Consider the following 17,574-nt stretch of genomic DNA (forward strand, 5'->3'; position numbering starts at 1 on the left):
AGAAGAAAATTTTAAAAAAAGCCTTTCTTCTTTCCCAAATAATCTTTCAGATATACAATATATTACAATGTTCAAAAATCAAGTATGGCCTTGAAAACTCATCCATCTTATGTAGATCATCTAGAGACTTTTAAAGCTTTGGGAGGTGAGTGGGGGAGAACTGAGAGATTATTCCTGAGTCTGCACTCTGTGATCACTCATGGTGGGCTCAGAGAATGATATGGAGTGCCAGGGATCAAATCCAGGTTGGCGCTATACAAGACAAGTGCCCTACCCACAGTACTATCTCTTTGGTCATAAACAAGCTATTTTTTTTTTTAACAAGCTATTTTTTAATTAAATAATTTCTTTATTTAAACAACCGTGATTCCCTCCCCCAGCCCCCACCTGTATTCAAGACACCGGTAAAAAGCTGTTTTTTGAAGTTATTTTCCAACATAAAAACTATAGTAGTAAGGAAAAAAAAACTATAGTAGTAAAGTACAATCTCAACAGGGTTTGAGGTTCACTGCACACACATACATACACACACACATCAATCGATAACTGCCTCTGCAATATTCTTTCAGGAAATATGCAGATAATATACCTTCAAAAGTGAGAATATGTCTAAGGTACACTAAAATTATAGGTATGATTGACTGGACAGCACAAGTCTGGAGATACTGATCAAAAAGAAAGTAAAGACCTGATTCTTCCTATGGCTTAGTCCCCAGACCACCAGCTCTTATTCCAAATGGTTTGGTTTTCCCCTACATATGACTTCAGAAAATGAAATACTTTTATTATTACTCACCATAAGGGCCAAGGTAAAAATGTTGTGCTTGGCCAAAAGGATGGTCTCATTTGACATAAGAAACTTCAGCAAATTTATCAAGGCTTAAAAATAAAAGAGAGAGAGATACCATTTAAAGCATAATCTATAGAGTTAAATGAAAGTAGACTGATTCTACAGAAATCAAAATAGGGCTATACAGAATAAGTGAATTACCAAGGATTTTTATCTTATTGGGAGTGGGGTGGACTATACCCAGCAGTTCTCAGGGGCTCCTCCAGTGATGCCTGGAAGGACCATGTGGTGCTGAGGATTAAACCAGGGTGGCCACATGCAACACAAGGGCCTTAGCCACTATTTCTATAATCCTCTAGCATGGACTTTTAAAAAGGAGGTACTGGGGCCTGGGATGTGACTCATGTGGCAAGCTCATAGCTCTTATCTTGCATGTAGGAGGCTTACCAGTCCAAGAGTACCACTGGGTAAGGCCGCTAGAACAATTACATCCAAAAAAAGAGGGGAAAAGCAAGCAAGAGAGGTTTGTTTGAAGAAAGCACTGGCTCTCCCAAGAGGTGCCCGCTTATCTCCCAAAGTATTTTTTTTTTTGGGCCACACCCTGCTGTGCTCAGGGGTTACTCCTGGCTGTCTGCTCAGAAATAGCTCCTGGCAGGCACGGGGGACCATATGGGACACCGGGATTTGAACCAACCACCTTTGGTCCTGGATCGGCTGCTTGCAAGGCAAACACCGCTATGCTATCTCTCCGGGCCCTGTCAAAGATATTTTTTTAATTGACTAATTTTTCTTTTTTTCTTTTTTTCTTTTTTTTTTTTTGGTTTTTGGGTCACACCTGGCAGTGCTCAGGGGTTACTCTTGGTTCCAGGCTCAGAAATCGCTCCTGGCAAGCTCAGGAGACCATATCGGAAGCCAGGATTCAAACCAATGACTTTCTGCATGAAAGGCAAACGCCTTACCTCCATGCTATCTCTCTGGCCCCAAATTGACTACTTTATACCACTTTTTAAATAATAAAACTCAGAAATTTGACCATAAAACAGAAATCTTCATGTTATTTACTCTCATATGGTGATTTCCCCTTGAAATGTGCTCAATTTACAGGAAAAAGGGGGTCCCTGCCTACCTCCTTGTCTTTGGCTGTTAAAAATCTCATGGCACTAAGCTTTATTTATTTGTTTGTTTGTTTGTTTATAGTTATCCCTGAGCACAGAGCCAAGAGTAAGACCTGAGCACTAGTGGGTATGCCTCCCCCACAAAAAAAATTTTATAAAAACATTTTTGTGATTTCCAGCAGTTTTTCTCTTTCACCAAGGGCCAGGAAATGAATCCTGAGTCTATATCCATTTAGACTACTGTACCTATACCCCGTTCCCCAGCTACAAGGGACTGTTAATCTTGTCTTCCTTCAGTTACCCCTCCTCTTCCACAGATATAAGACAGGCTTGACTTGACCCCCTCCTTTTCTAATACCATAACTGCTTCTTTGCCATCAAAAATGTCCGTTCTCCTTTGCTATCTAGCTTTGTGTGAAGTTTCCCACTCTGAGAGATGTGAGCTTTGATGTGAAACAGCAGGGAATGATGAGTAGGAGTGAAACTCTCTAGACGCCTGCTGCCTGCCACACGCAACCTCTCACTCAGTCCTCTAAAAGCACAGGTACAGGGAAGAAACAGCAGGAAGTAAAAAGAGTGCCTACATTCTCTCTAAAGCCTTTACCTTCCCCACAAGTAGCAAAAACGCTATGCTAGGAATAAAGGAGGTAGGAACATTCATTTATGAACTCTTCACCTCTGCCCTGAAACCTTAAGTTCTCTGAGGTTTTGTAATAGAAAAGGCAAGTGATAGACAGCTGGCCTTTTTGATGCTGCTAACAAGTAGTCTGTACCATCAGACCATAAAGAGGCCTCATGGGAGCCCATGCTGGATTATAGTACCTGCTTATCTCCTATAAGGAGCTCAGGGAAATCAGACTAGCTAAAATCCACATAAAGAAGATTAACCTCAACTGAAACCTCTCTCCTTAATGATCATCTTGCAGTGATATTTAGAGCTGCTCACTCCAGTCCCTAACCCTAGAGATTACATAAGTCCTGGTGGTGGATAAATCAAATGACAATCAGTCTCTATAAAGTCACAGGAGATGAGAAAAGGGTGGGCAGGACAAATGACACCTGCACAATGTAACAGCTGGAGAGGACAAAGCAGCCTTTGCATATGGATGTCAACAAGGGCTTTTGTTCCCAGCATGCATGGCACAAAGATGCAGCCTCAGCATTGGTTCTGTAGTAATTAGGAAATCTGGAGAAAAGTGGGAGCAATGATTTATTGCTCTTCTGCTGGACTACACAGCTAGTCTTGATCTCTGGGACTCAGAATCAAGGATGATAAAGTGATAAATCTGAGGCTAAGAAGAAAGCAATCCTAAACACAGGCCAACTGCCACAGACACCACAGTCAAACAACCCTGAGAAGGTGGTACTGAGTGTCAGCCGAAGGTGGGAGGCGCCCTCTACTCCTAATAACTCATGTCAGAACCTCTATCCTCCAAAATAAGGCAATATTTTCTCAACTGGAAGTAATCATTCTCTAGAACAGTTTCTCAATTGGGAACCAGGATATTCCAAGAGGGATAGGTGAAAATATTGTAAATGGGAGGCCAAGGCATAAGAGTAGAGGGTAACCAGAAGAACAAGGGGACCAAATAAAAGAAACAAGGTCAGAAGAGAGTCATGGTAAGAAGAAATATTGACAACCAGTGCTCTAGAAGGAATATAATAAATAGCTAAAAAAAGAACAAAGCAACCTGAAAGTCAGTCCCATAAGCCTCTGACAGACTACAATTCCCCTGTATGAGAGGCAATGTTTTAAATGTCTCAGGAAACAAAACTTTTGCTTCAACATCTCCTACTTCTGTACTCATCTGTATGAAATGTTCAGGGTTTTACAGCATTACACACACTGTCATCTTCTGATGTGACAGGATAGGTATTCTTAGTATGTCAGGCTTCTACAGCAGGATGGGAAAAAAATTGAGTTAAAAGGACCATAGTGTGATGAGTCATATTCCCTCCTTTTTAATAAAAATTCCACCTTGCCTTCACCTCAACTAGCTAGTGAGCAGGCAGGACTAGAACCTGGTTCCCTGCTTAGTGTTCTCACTATCATTTCATTAAAATATGATTAAGCAGGGCTGGAGTGATAGCAAAGCGGCAGGGCATTTGCCTTACAAGCAGCCAACCCAGGATGGACCTGGTTTGGTTCCTGGCATCCCATATGGTCCCCCAAGCCTGCCAAGAGTGATTTCTAAGTAAAGAAAAGAAAGTAAGAGCCAGGAGTAAATCCTGAGTGCCTCTGGTGTGGCAGAAGGGGGGGAGGGAGAGAGGAGAGAGAGAGGAGAAAGAGGAGAGAGGGGAGAGAGAAGAGAGAGAGGAGAGAGGAGAGAGGAGAGTGGGGAGAGAGAGGGAGTGAAGAGAGAGAGAGGAGAGGAGAGAGGAGAGAGGAGAGAGAGAGAGGGAGAGAGAGAGAAGGGAGAGAGAGACTGAACAGGGACAGGGAAGATAGCTCAAAGGGTTAATGTGCATGTTTTGCATGCAGCACAACTCAGCACAGAGCCAGATGGAGCTCCTGAGTGCCACAGGGTGTGGCCCAAAAACAAAAACCAAGCAAGAAACGATTAAACCAGTAAAAGTGCCAGTTGAAGCTAAATGTTAAGGGAATAAAGTATGAAACAGTATGATTTAGGCATGCTGACTGCTCTGCTACCAGCACTTCTCTAGAAACTGGTTTACAACTTCATCCACCTGCTGCTGGACCTTCCAGGATATTTTCACCCATTTTGGTCCCCTTTTCCTGGAGGTCTTCATACATTTGACGACAAGAGTGCAGGAGAAGTACCTTTCCACTCCTCAATCTCAACAACTTTTTTCATCTTAAGCCCTTCAGCAGGGCCTCTATACTTTCATCTTTCTCCTTTACTCTCCCCTTACACACTGCTCCTTCCCCTTCTGTTTTCTACTTGCTCTATTATTTTTTCAAAAGTGAGGGCAGAAGTGAAAGTGATAGCAAAGTGGGTAGGGCATTTGCCTTGCACGCCAATACAGTTCAATACCTAGCATCCCAAAAGGTTCCCCAAGCCTGCTGGGACTGATTTGAGTGCAGAGCCAGGAATAACCCCTGAGCACTGCCAGGTGTGGTCCAAAAACAAACAAACAAAAAGTGATGACAGGGTCAGAGAAATCAATCACTCAACAAGCAAAGCATGCCATGATGCAGCAAGTCTGGGCCAGATCCCCAACTTGGTTCCCCAAGCATTGTTACAAGAATGCCCTTAAGCATAGACCTAAGAGTATTCCCTGAGCACTGTGGACAAAAGCCCCAAACAAACAAAGCAACTTTTAAAGTAAAAATGGATGAAACTTGAAGTGCACCTACGCAGACCCCTGCAGACAGACTCCATGCCAGCCAGCAGTGTGCCGTACTACCCTACCCTAGTCCTCCTCCACCAGCCCTGTCCTCTCCTGTCACAAGTACAAACAAGGGTGCTATCGTGGAATTTTGTAAGAAAAACTAAATAAATGGAGACTTTGACTCAAAAAAAAAAATTCCACTTCAGTTATTTCACTGAAGATAATCATCAGATGGTTTTATTCCTACGTAGAATATGAATTTCTAACACAAACTAAACAGAAGCAACAAAACTAACATTGATGGGCCGGGAGTGGTGGCACAAGCAGTAAGGCGTCTGCCTTGCCTGCGCTAGCCTAGGACAAACCACGGTTCGATCCCCGGCGTCCCATATGGTCCCCCAAGCCAGGAGCGATTTCTGAGCACAGAGCCAGGAGTAACCCCTGAGTTTCACCAGGTGTGGCCCAAAAATCAAAAAAAAAGAAAAGAAAAACTAACATTGAGACTCAGTGAAAAGTGTAGTAACTATCAGAGGGAAAGATGAAGAATTGGTAGAAGAAATAAGCAGAAAGATCCCTTGGGGTTTGCTAGTCAATACACACATATATGAAATCAAACACCTAAAGTCCTATAATACTGCAAACCAATGACAAGTCAATGAACTCACTAAAACATTAAAAATTAATAGGGAGGGGGCTGGAGTGACAGTACAGAGAGTAGGGTGCTTGCTTTGCATGTAGCTGACCTAGGTTCAATCCCTGGTCTCCCAAGCACCACCAAGAGTGATTCCAGAGAACCACCAGAGCCAGGAGTTACCACCTACGAATGGCCAGCTAGGGAGCAATAGCAAAAACAAACAAAATTAGTAGGGCTGGAGTGACAGTATAATGGGTACAGTGCTTGCCGTGTATGTGACAAACCCAGGTTTGTTCCCTAGCATGACATTTGGTCCCCTGAGTCACATTGGGAGGTGATCGCTGAGCACAGAGCCAGGAGTAAACCCTTAGCACTTTTTTTTGGGGATGGACCAAAAACTAAAATCAAATTAAGGAGCCGGAGTGATAGCGCAGTGGTAAGCCATTTGTCTTGCACGCGGCTGACCCAGGATGGACAGCCATTTGATCCCCATCGTCCCATATGGTCCCCCGAGCCAGGAGCAATTTCTGAGCACATAACCAGGAGTAACCCCTGAGCATCACCAGATGTGGCCCAAAAACCAAAAATAAATAAAACAAAGTTAAAATAAAAATAATAGTACAGTCCAAGAAAGTAGATTAGTGGCAGAGTGTTTGCTTTGTACATATAAAGCCCTGAGTTCAATCTCTGACCAAAAAAAAAAATCAATAGAACCAGAGCTCACCTAAAATTATTTCTCCTGCCCTTACTCAAGATTGCCATGTTCAAAATTATACAGTGAGGTCAGTGAGATAGCTTTAAGAGATGCCAAAGGCCTCGTTTTGATCCTTTCGGACTACAAAAACCTCCCAATACTGAAATACAATAGCCTCTACGCAGTGCTAGATGTGGCCCCAAAACAAAACAGTACAAAATTATATGTGATTAGAACATGGAAAGTGACTAAGTGACTGGGTTTCAAAGGGAGCCAAGTCTCCAATCTTTTACACAAAATCAGATCCGAGACCAAAAAAAAAAAAAAAAAAAAAAGAGTACAAACAACTAACTAATAACAAGGCACCTATTTTAAACTGCTGTGACATAAAGATCCACACAGTTTAGGCAAAAGAGCAAAGGAAAGAATGCCTGATGCCAGGGGCAGGTTCAGGACAGTAAAGCAAGGCACTCAAAATCTCACTGCAAAGGGGCCAGAGTCTTTATAGCACTGTAGGTAAGGCACTTGCCTTACATGCAGCCAACTGGGGATCCCCAGCACCCCCGCTGGTCCACTGAGCACCACCAGGAGTGATTGCTGAATTCAAAGTCAGGAGTAAGCCATGAGCTAACACTAGGTGTGGCCCAAAAACAAGACCAAAAAAAAAAAAATCTGGGTCAAAACACAAGTAGCACAAAGTTCACTTCAGCCCTACTAATGCTGGCTGGCTCCTGCTTCGCCTCTCCTCTCCACATATTCACATTTTTAGAAAACTGACCTTGATCCAATTGTCCACTTGATGCCATCTGGGCACTTGAACAGCTAAACTATTCCAAGGACACAGAGGTAGCAATACATAGAGGGAAAAGTTAAAATAACTATGAGAGATAAGGTTCTGCTTTTGATTGTATGAACATAAGATTGTTAATGAGTCATGTGTTTTTTAGTTTGGTATTAAGTACAATACATGTTGTAGCTATTTTAAAATTAAGAGGCCAGGATGTGGAGCCAGAGTGACAGTACCTCGGTTAAGCTGCTTTTACCTTGCATGCTGCAGAACTGAGTTTAGTAACAGGTACCAAATATAGTCCCTTGAGTCCTATCAGGAGAGATATCTGAATGCAGAAGTAGAACTAAGAGGACAAGAAGTATTTATTTTTTCTGCCTTTTTCATTTAACCATTGGCTTTCAGGTTCCCTTACTTATTGTTTTGGGTTTTGGGATTATTTTGGGGGGGGGGGTCACATCTGGTAGTGCTCAGGGGTTACTCCTGACTCTGCACTCAGAAATCGCTCCTGGCCGTTACGGGGGACCATATGGGATACCGGGATTCGAACCACCGTTCGTCCTGGATTGGTGGCATGCAAGGTAAACACTCTACCACTGTGCCATCTCTCTGGCCCCTTTATTGTTATTTTTAAGGGACCATATCCAGTGATGCTCAGGGGTTACTACTGGCTCTGCAATTAGGGATCATTCCTGAAGGTACTCAGGGGATCATATGGGATGTAAAGAATCAAACCCAGGTCAGCCAAATGAAATAAGTGCCCTACCTGCTGCAATATTGCTCCGGCATTTCCAATTTTTAAATAATAGTTCTTTAGAGAGGCCTTAACAAAAGCTCTTCCTTACCAAAGACTTGTTCTTATTCTAAGGGATTTCCCAAACAAGGGGGAGCCTGTTACAGAAACTCTACCATATCAACAATTTAGTAACCTGACTGAGCAACAGCTGATCATCCTATACCATAGAATGGAACAGCTTTTTGCAGAGAATATTCTTTCAGGTAAGGACATGTTTGGTGATTGAGATGGTCCAAGCCTTAACCAGCAATTCTTTTGTTGTTGTTTGTTTATTTGTTTGTTTTTGGGTCAAACCCGACAGCGCTCAGGGGTTACTCCTGGCTCTATGCTCAGAAATCGCCCAGCAGGCTCAGGGGACCATATGGGATGCCGGGATTTGAACCAGCGACCTTCTACATGCAAGGCAAACATCTTACCACTGTGCTATCTCTCCACCCCCCTCCCTTTTTTTTGTTTTTGGGTCACACCTGGCAGCACTCAGGGGTTACTCCTGGCTCTATGCTCAGAAATCGCCCCAGCAGGCTCGGGGGACCATATGGGATGCTGAGATTCGAACCACCGTCCTTCTGCTTGCAAGGCCAATGCCTTACCGCTGTGCTATCTCTCCGGCCCCATTAACCAGCAATTCTGACTCCCATTCTCCATAGTCCTCAGGATAATTGCCCCAAAATACTAATCCAGCTATCATAGAGGCATCTATCACACCAGTGATAACAACTACTTTAGCTGTGTCAGAAGCTCAAAGTATCTCAGACCTTCCTTTTCCTACTGTCCTCCTCCTGGTAAAGAAAAGTGACGATTATAAAAATCACCTTCCCCGGGGCCGGAGAGATAGCATGGAGGTAAGGCGTTTGCCTCTCATGCAGGAGGTCATCGGTTCGAATCCCGGCGTCCCATATATGGTCCTCCCGTGCCTGCCAGGAGCAATTTCTGAGCCTGGAGCCAGGAATAACCCCTGAGCACTGCCGGGTGTGACCCAAAAACCACAAAAAAAAAAAAAAAAAAAAAAAATCACCTTCCCCAAAGTTAATTCATCTAAAGTTTTGTTTTGTTTGAGGTGGGAAGAAATGGGGAACTGAATCCAAGGCAAGGACCAGAGAGATGGCTGAGAGAATTGGAGTACATGCTTTACAAACAGATCACCAGCACCATGTGGTCCTCAAGCACCACAGGAAGATATTTATTTCCAAGCCCGAAGACAGGAGAAGCCCTGAAGCACCACTGGGTATGGGGTAAGGAGGAAAAAAAGAAATCAAACCAACCAATAAGCAACAAAATACAAATCCTGAGACTCAGACTTATAAAACATTTACTCTGCCATGGAATATAAATATCTCCAGTCTGATTTATTTATCTTTGTTCAATAGGAGAAACAAAAATAGTAAGACATCATCATTAGGCTCCTATCAAATTCCAAACATTATGTAAAAATTCTTAAACATATTATTCTTGGCCAGAATTTTTTTTGGTAGTGTATGAGGTCATATTCATGACACTAGGCTTAGGTGTCACTCCCATCAGTGCTTGGGAGGCAACATAGTTCAATCCCTAGGAATCAAACTAACCTAAGTACCCACATACAAGGCAAGCATCTTAACTCCTAGATTGTCTCCAGACCCTTGGCCATGGATTTAGTCAGTGGTAGAGACCATACTTTACAAATCTGAATGGTTTTTGTGGATTTTGTTTTGAAGGGGGGCACTCAGTATTACATGGGAAACCATTTAGGGGTTGAGGCCAAACTTAGGCTTATATATGTAAAGCATACAAAGCTCCCCCCTATTTTGGGGGGGTTTGGGGCCATACCCAGCAGTGCTCAGGGATTACTTCTGGCTCTTCATTCAGGAATTACTTCTGACTGGTTTGACGATCATAATAGGTGCCAGGGCCAAACCCAGATTGTGCAGGTGCAAGGCAAACACCCTACCTGCTATACTATCATTCTAGCCCCAACACTCAAATCCTTTCAGCTATCTCCTAAGTTACTCACTAAATGCTCTTAACCAATGAAATTATTTTAGGGCCCTGGGAACAGTACAAAGGCTTACAGAACCTGACATGATCATATAGTCACAAATTCAAATTCCCTAGTATTCCACATATGCCAAACACAATATTGGCAGCCCTGACAATGCAGCCTGGCAGCAGTCCTGTGATCCCTAGCACCACAAGTGGTTTCTGACCACACCAGACCCAACTGTATAAGTACCACAAAATGAGATTTGACCCTCAGTGAGCACCTCAACTTAAATGATATGTAATAATGGCCAGGATGTGTAGCCCCAGCAAGTATGTATGTGAGCACCACCATAACCACAATGAGAACAACTTTAACTTGTACACCTCTACTAGCAATGTGAGCCTGGGAGAGCAGACATGTGAGCATGTGAGCACCACAACTAAAGGAAAGCCACATGAGCAAGCACAACAATTAATGTGTGAGCCCTGGTAAATACAGCACCAGGGTCAGGTATGTGTGCAATAGCTGATCATCACACAGTATCAAAAACAAATAGGACCAGAGACACAGTACAAAGGTTAAGGTGTTTGATGGGCCTACAGCTGCAGCCGTAATCCTAATTCAAATCCCAGTGTCATAGGATTGTCCAAATATCACCAGACAAAACCTCTGAGCAAAACCAGGCATGAACCAAAGATAAAATAAAAAAAATCTCAACAACAAAGGCAAGGAGTTGAGGATGGGGAATAAAAACCAAGCATACTAAACAATAAAATGAGGGAGAAATAACAGGAGTTAAGCCATGTGCCTAATCCCAGCTTGAACCAATACTACATGAACTGCATGCAGTTCTAGCAGACCCTGCTCCCTCAAACCAAGGAGTACTGCATCCGAGGTCCCAGTATTCAGCCATCTGAACTGGATCGCTGAGAATAACTGGGGGTGAACCTGTACAACTGAATTAAGGGGAACATAAAAGGGATCAATGATCTTCCCCCATAAAGGGCCTATGAAACCTTACTAGATCCTCTTAAATGTCAATTAAAAATTAAAAAAAAAAGAAACAGAAAAGTTGGAGTGATAGTACAGTAGCAGGTAGGGCACCAACTTAAAAGTAGATGACACAGATTCAATTCCTGCGTCCAGAGCCAGGGAGGGGTGAGTGGAAATGGAGAAGAGGAGAGGGGAGAGGGAGGTAAGAAAAGGATAGACAGTGTTATGGACTGTGAAGGGCTCAAAGGGTTGAAGCACATACTTGCAAGGTGAGAGCTATGGATTCAGTTTCCAGCACCAACACTACATCAAAACCACTTTAGTCGGGGCTGGCAAGGTGGCGCCAGAGGTAAGGTATCTACCTTGCAAGCGCTAGCCAAGGAAGGAAGGACCGAGGTTCGATCCCCTGGCATCCCATATGGTCCCCCCAAGCCAGGGGCAATTTCTGAGCTCTTAGCCAGGAGTAACCCCTGAGCATCAAACAGGTGTGGCCCGAAAGAAAAAAAAGAAAAGCTTTAGTCAAAACTCTACAAGACAATAGCCGGAGCAGTGGTCCGTCATGCAGGCGCTAACCTAGGACAGACAGTGGTTCAATACCCGGCGTCCCATATGGTCCCCCAAGCCAGGAGCAATTTCTGAGTGCATAGCCAGGAGTAGCCCCTGAGCATCACCAGGTATGGCCCAAAAAACAAAAAACAAAACAAAACAAAAAAACTCTACAAGACAGGCAGGGGGTGGGGAGAAGTGAAATGGGGGCATTGGTGATGGGAATGTTGCACTGAAGAAGGGGAGTGTTCTTTTTTAAAATTGAAACCCAACTACTAACATGTTTGTAATCATAATGCTTTTTTTTTTTTTTTTCCGGTTTTTGGGTCACACCCAGCAGTGCTCAGGGGTTTCTCCTGGCTCTACGCTCAGAAATCGCTTGTGGCAGGCTCAGGGGACCATATGGGATGCCAGGATTCGAACCACCGTCCTTCTGCATGCAAGGCAAATGCACTACCTCCATGCTATCTCTCCAGTCCCCTAATCATGATGCTTAACTAAAAATGTTAACTTAAAGAAACTCTACAAGAAAAAAATAAAAATCATATATATGATTGGAACAGAGTGATAGTACAGTGGGTAGGGCACTTCCCTTGCAGGGAGCCAACCTGGGTTCAATCCCAGCACCACATATAGTCCCCCAGTACCACCAAGAGTAATCCCTAAGAGCAGAGCTTAGATTAAGCCTGAGCATCACAAATAAACAAAAATAATCAGTTGATAAAGAGAAGCATTTGACAGCACCCATTCATGACAAAAACTCTCAATAAAATGGGAACTGAAGAAATTTCCCTCAACATATCAAAGCCATTTACAAGTCCACAGCAAACATATACTCAATGGGGAAAATTTAATAGCCTTTCTTTAAGATCAGGCACAAGACAAGACAAGGTTGCCCAATCTCACCATTTTTATTCACTATATTACTATAAATATGTGTCATAATAATCAGGCAAGAAAAGATATAAGGGCATCTAGATAAAAAATAAAGAAGTCAGAATTCTCATCATGACCTTGGGTGAAAACAGTAACACATGAGTGAAAACAGTAACACAAGCACCAACAGGCACAGTAAATAAATTCTCAGACAATGACTTCAGTACATTGTGAAATATAATAATCACAAACTGATTTTTAAAAAAAATTGCATTTGCCTTTGTGTTGTAACAAACAACATGAAGTTAAATTTTTGTTTGTTTGTTTGTTTGTTTGTTTTTGGGTCACACCCGGCAGCACTCAGGGATGGATTACTCTTGGCTCTATGCTCAGAAATCGCTCCTGGCAGGCTTGGGGGACAATATGGGATGCTGGGATTCGAACCAATGACCTTCTGCATGAAAGGCAAATGCCTTACTTCCTCCATGCTATCTCTCAGGCCCCAATATGAAGTAAATTTGTGTCTGCTAAGGGGTAGGCTTCAGTGATGGTTGGTAAAACTTTGGACACTGGTGGAAAGAAGGTCACGCTGGCTGGTGAGATTTGCATTGCAACACTGAATGCCTGAAACAATTGTATCATGAATAATGTGGCAAATCATGATGTTGTAATATAAATTTTTAAACCTTTAAAAAAATTTTAAAATAGTGCTCGCTTCGGCAGCACATATACTAAAATTGGAACAATACAGAAGATTAGTACGGCCCCTGCACAAGGATGACACGCAAATTCGTAAAGCATCCCATTTTTTTTTTTTGTTATTCACTTTTGATCACAATAAAAATTATTAAAAAATGTTTTTAAGGGCCCGGAGAGATAGCACAGCGGTGTTTGCCTTGCAAGCAGCCGATCCAGGACCAAAGGTGGTTGGTTCAAATCCAGGCATCCCATATGGTCCCCCGTGCCTGCCAGGAGCAATTTCTGAGCAGACAGCCAGGAGTCAACCCTGAGCACCGCCGGGTGTGGCCCAAAAACCAAAAAAAAAAAAAAAAAGTTTTTAAAATAGTTAAAAAGAACAAATTTGTATATAAAATGAAAGCCTAAAAAAGTTGACACAAAAAATCCATGGCTTTTCTATATACAACAGGAAAGAGAGAAGAGAGAAAGAGAGAAATTAAGAAAACAATCACTTCCTCCAAGCTCCAAAACAAAATGGCCATGAATAACTCCCAGATAATCCAGTCCTGGCTGATACTTCTGTGACACTCTCAGAAAGGGGGTAGTCACGGGGCCGGAGAGATAGCATGGAGGTAAGGTGTTTGCCTTTCATGCAGGAGGTCATCGGTTCGAATCCCGGCACCCCATATGGTCCCCCGTGCCTGCCAGGAGCAATTTCTGAGCCTGGAGCCAGGAATAACCCCTGAGCACTGCCGGGTGTGACCCAAAAACCACAAAAAAAAAAAAAAAGAAAGGGGGTAGTCAGTAATGAGGGGATGATGATTGCACAGATCCCCCTTTGCATGAACTCCTGCAGCAGAATGCCACCCCCTACACCCTCTGACAGAAACAGCCCAGCTCAATGACTAAAATCAAATAATTCAAGCAGCAAAATTCCTGTCAGATAAGATTAGACTACAGGGCTGAAAACTCTAGATTATTCCTTGTGAAATGGAATTGGGCCAAGGCCATCTGCACCTACCCTGCCACCAAAAAACCCAGCAGCCAAACCCACAACTTCCATCTTCCTGGCAGAAAAATAGCCCATATCCTCCACTAAGCTTGAAAAGAAAATTGATTGTTCCCAGGTAGTCTGGTCCTGGCTGATAACTCTGTGGCAGCCTCAGAAGTGGGGAGGGACAGCAGATTCCTTTCTACATTAACTACAGCAGCTGAATGTCCAGCAGCGTCAACCTCAGACAGAAGCAACTCAGCTGCACAACTTAACCTTATCTAAACCTTAAACTTCCTAACCACTAAATTTGTTTTAGACCTATAAATCCTGGACTGCACAGCCGCACAACACTTCAATATCTTATTGGAGTATCAGCCCAGTAATATTACAAAAAATCTGATGGGTGGGGTCGAAGAGATAGCACAGCAGTAGAGTGTTTGCCTTGCACACAGCTGATTCAGAATGGAGGTAGTTCAAATCCTGCCATCCTATATGGTCCCCCGTGCCTGCCAGGAGCGATTTCTGAGAGTAGAGCCAGGAGTAACCCCTGAGCACTGCCGGGTGTGACCCAAAAACAAAACAAAACAAAAAATCTGATGGGAAAATTGCATAGAAATCTACCAAGCTGGGGCCGGGCGGTGGCGCTGGAGGTAAGGTGCCTGCCTTACAAGCGCTAGCCAAGGAACGGACAGCGGTTCGATCCCCCGGCGTCCCATATGGTTCCCCCAAGCCAGGGGCGATTTCTGAGCACATAGCCAGGAGTAACCCCTGAGCGTCAAACGGGTGTGGCCCAAAAACCAAAAAAAAAAAAAAAAAGAAATCTACCAAGCTTACTGAGCCTACACAGTATCACAGAAGGCTCAATTAGCACCAACCACACAGACCAGTAAATCCTTAAACATTGATTTCAGTAACACTATGGAGAGATATGACAATCACTTCAAATTGACCTGTGTTGATCTGAGTTCTGCTAATTTCATTTGCCTTTATGTTGTAACAAGCAGCACGAAGTAAATTTGTTTGTGCCTGTATAGGGGCAAGCAATTGTGATGGGTGGGATTGGGACACCAGTGAAAAGAGGTCATACTGGTAATGGGATTGGTGTTTGAATTTTTTTTTTTTTTTTTTTTGGTTTTTGGGCCACACCCTGTGACGCTCAGGGGTTACTCCTGGCTATGCGCTCAGAAGTCGCTCCTGGCTTGGGGGACCATATGGGACGCCGGGGGATCGAACCTCGGTCCGTCCTAGGCTAGCGCAGGTAAGGCAGGCACCTTACCTTTAGCGCCACCGCCCGGCCCCCTGGTGTTTGAATTTTTAATGCCTAAAATGATTATATCATGAACTACTTGGTAAATCACATATCATAATAAAAATTAGAAGAAAAATAATCCCATTTACAATTGCTACTTAGAAAATCAAGTGGGGCCGGAGAGATAGCATGGAGGCAAGATGTTTGCCTTGCATGCAGAAGGACGGTGGTTCGAATTCCAGCATCCCATATGGTCCCCCGAGCCTGCCAGGAGTGATTTCTGAGCATAGAGCCAGGAGTAACCACTGAGCTCTTCCAGGTGTGACCCAAAAACCAAAAAAAAAAAAAGAAAAGAAAGTCAAGTACCGGAGATAGTACAGTGGCTAAGGTGCTTACCTTGTAGGCAGCTAACATGGGTTCCATCCTCATCATCATCCTATATAGTCTCCCAAACACCATCAGGAGTAATTTCTGAGTATAGAGTCAGGACTAATAGAGCACTGCTAGGTATGACCCAAAATCCAAAACAGCAAGTTCCAAAAAAAATCAAGTTCCTTGGTATGTCTTAACTAAAGAGGTTGAAGGCCTATATAAAGGAAACTACAAAGTACTTTGTTTTTATATTTTGGGCCACATCAGTGATGCTCAGGGATAATTCCTGATTCTGCACTCAGGAATCACTCCTGGTGGGCTCAAGGGACAGAGGGATGGATGCCAAAGATTGAACCCAGGTCAGCCATATGTAGGCAAGCACTCTACCACAAAAAACTACAAAACACTTCTTAAAAAAAATAAAAGACCAAAGCAAATGTAAAAAACATACCCTGCTCATGGATTGGAAGATTAACATAATCAAAATGGCAATACTTCCCAAGCATCATTGCTACAAGGCAAGCACCTTAGCACAGTACTATCTCCGGTACTTGATTTTCTAAGTAGCAATTGTTAGATCCTTGGCATCCTACAGGGTCCCCTGATCCTGCCAGGAATGATCCCTGAGAATAGAGCAGTGCATCTCAATTATTTTCTGTCATGCCCCCCTAGAAAAAACAAAACATTCTTCGCACCCCCGTGACTGTCAATAGTATCTTTACTAAAAATAACTTTAACCTGCAAAACAAAATTATATAAAATCATTTGAGCTGATTTTTTGATCAGAGGTGATGTCTGGATTAATGGCTACAATGAACGCATCTTGCAATGCATAGCTTTTCGAAGCGGGGTTTAAAGCAGGACATAGCAACTCTCAGCTCCAGAGACATACAGAGACAAAACACAGGGCTTAGCTTGTTATGACAGTGTTTGCTGAAGTCAAGCACACTCCATTTACGGAGCCTCGTAGCCCCACTAGTTGAGAACCACTACATAGAGCCAGGAATAATCCCTGAGCATCACTGGGCTGGGTATGGCTCCAAAATAAAAACAAAACACACATACATACAGCTTAGTAATTAAAAGTGGGGACTGGATGGGGCCGGCGAGGTGGCGCTACAGGTAAGGTGTCTGCCTTGCAAGCGCTAGCCAAGGAAGGACTGCAGTTCGATCCCCCAGCGTCACATAAGGTCCCCCCAAGCCAGGGGCAATTTCTGAGCGCTTAGCCAGGAGTAACCCCTTGTTGTGTTAAATAATTAACGATGGGGCTGGATGGAGGTGGATGGCATCCCAGGCCACGTGGCTCTGCAACCCCCATCCAGCTGGAGGGTCCCAGGCCCAGGTAAACGGCGGAATCACTCATCCAGAGACAGGCATCAGGAAGCATCAACTTTATTCATGCCCTATCCACCACATGTGTGTGGCCTATCTCATAACCTTTCAAGTATTCAGCCATTCTTAGCCCTGCATCTTAACTCCTTTCAGCCATCTCCCTTTGGCCTCCATCCTGGTCAAAGACCAAAAGAGGCAGAGACCCAGAAGCCAGAGCGCAGCAGGGCCGCCAGCAAGGCAGACCCTAATCCCCCGGCTCCAGGGTTTATCTACCTATTCCAAGACCCCTCCCAGGAATGGGCGGGGTCTAGCAGGTAAGGTCACACCTAATATCTGGTTCCCAAGACCCCCTCCCAGAAATGGGTGGATCTCAGGTAGCTACACCTAAATCCAGGGTGGAGTTACATTCATCAAACGGGTATGGCACGAAAAAACAAAATAAAAAAAAAAAGTGGGGACTGGAT

At 43.7% G+C, this 17,574-nt stretch overlaps 1 protein-coding gene and 1 non-coding gene across 2 annotated transcripts in view; one reads left to right on the top strand and one right to left on the bottom strand.

Annotated features, from left to right (window-relative positions):
* Positions 1-17,574, bottom strand: part of ARMH3 (armadillo like helical domain containing 3) — a 252,387-nt gene that overhangs the window by 112,871 nt on the left and 121,942 nt on the right. Inside the window, exon 21 of the mRNA XM_049790854.1 lies at positions 797-879. Within this exon, the coding sequence (XP_049646811.1) occupies positions 797-879 (83 nt within the window). The remainder of the gene's footprint in view (positions 1-796; positions 880-17,574) is intronic.
* On the top strand, positions 13,193-13,297 carry LOC125995377 (U6 spliceosomal RNA). Its single transcript, XR_007490915.1, has one exon. It is a non-coding gene; the product is annotated as a U6 spliceosomal RNA (small nuclear RNA).

Source organism: Suncus etruscus, chromosome 17 (assembly GCF_024139225.1).
Source record: "Suncus etruscus isolate mSunEtr1 chromosome 17, mSunEtr1.pri.cur, whole genome shotgun sequence".
NCBI classification, from domain to species: domain Eukaryota; kingdom Metazoa; phylum Chordata; class Mammalia; order Eulipotyphla; family Soricidae; genus Suncus; species Suncus etruscus.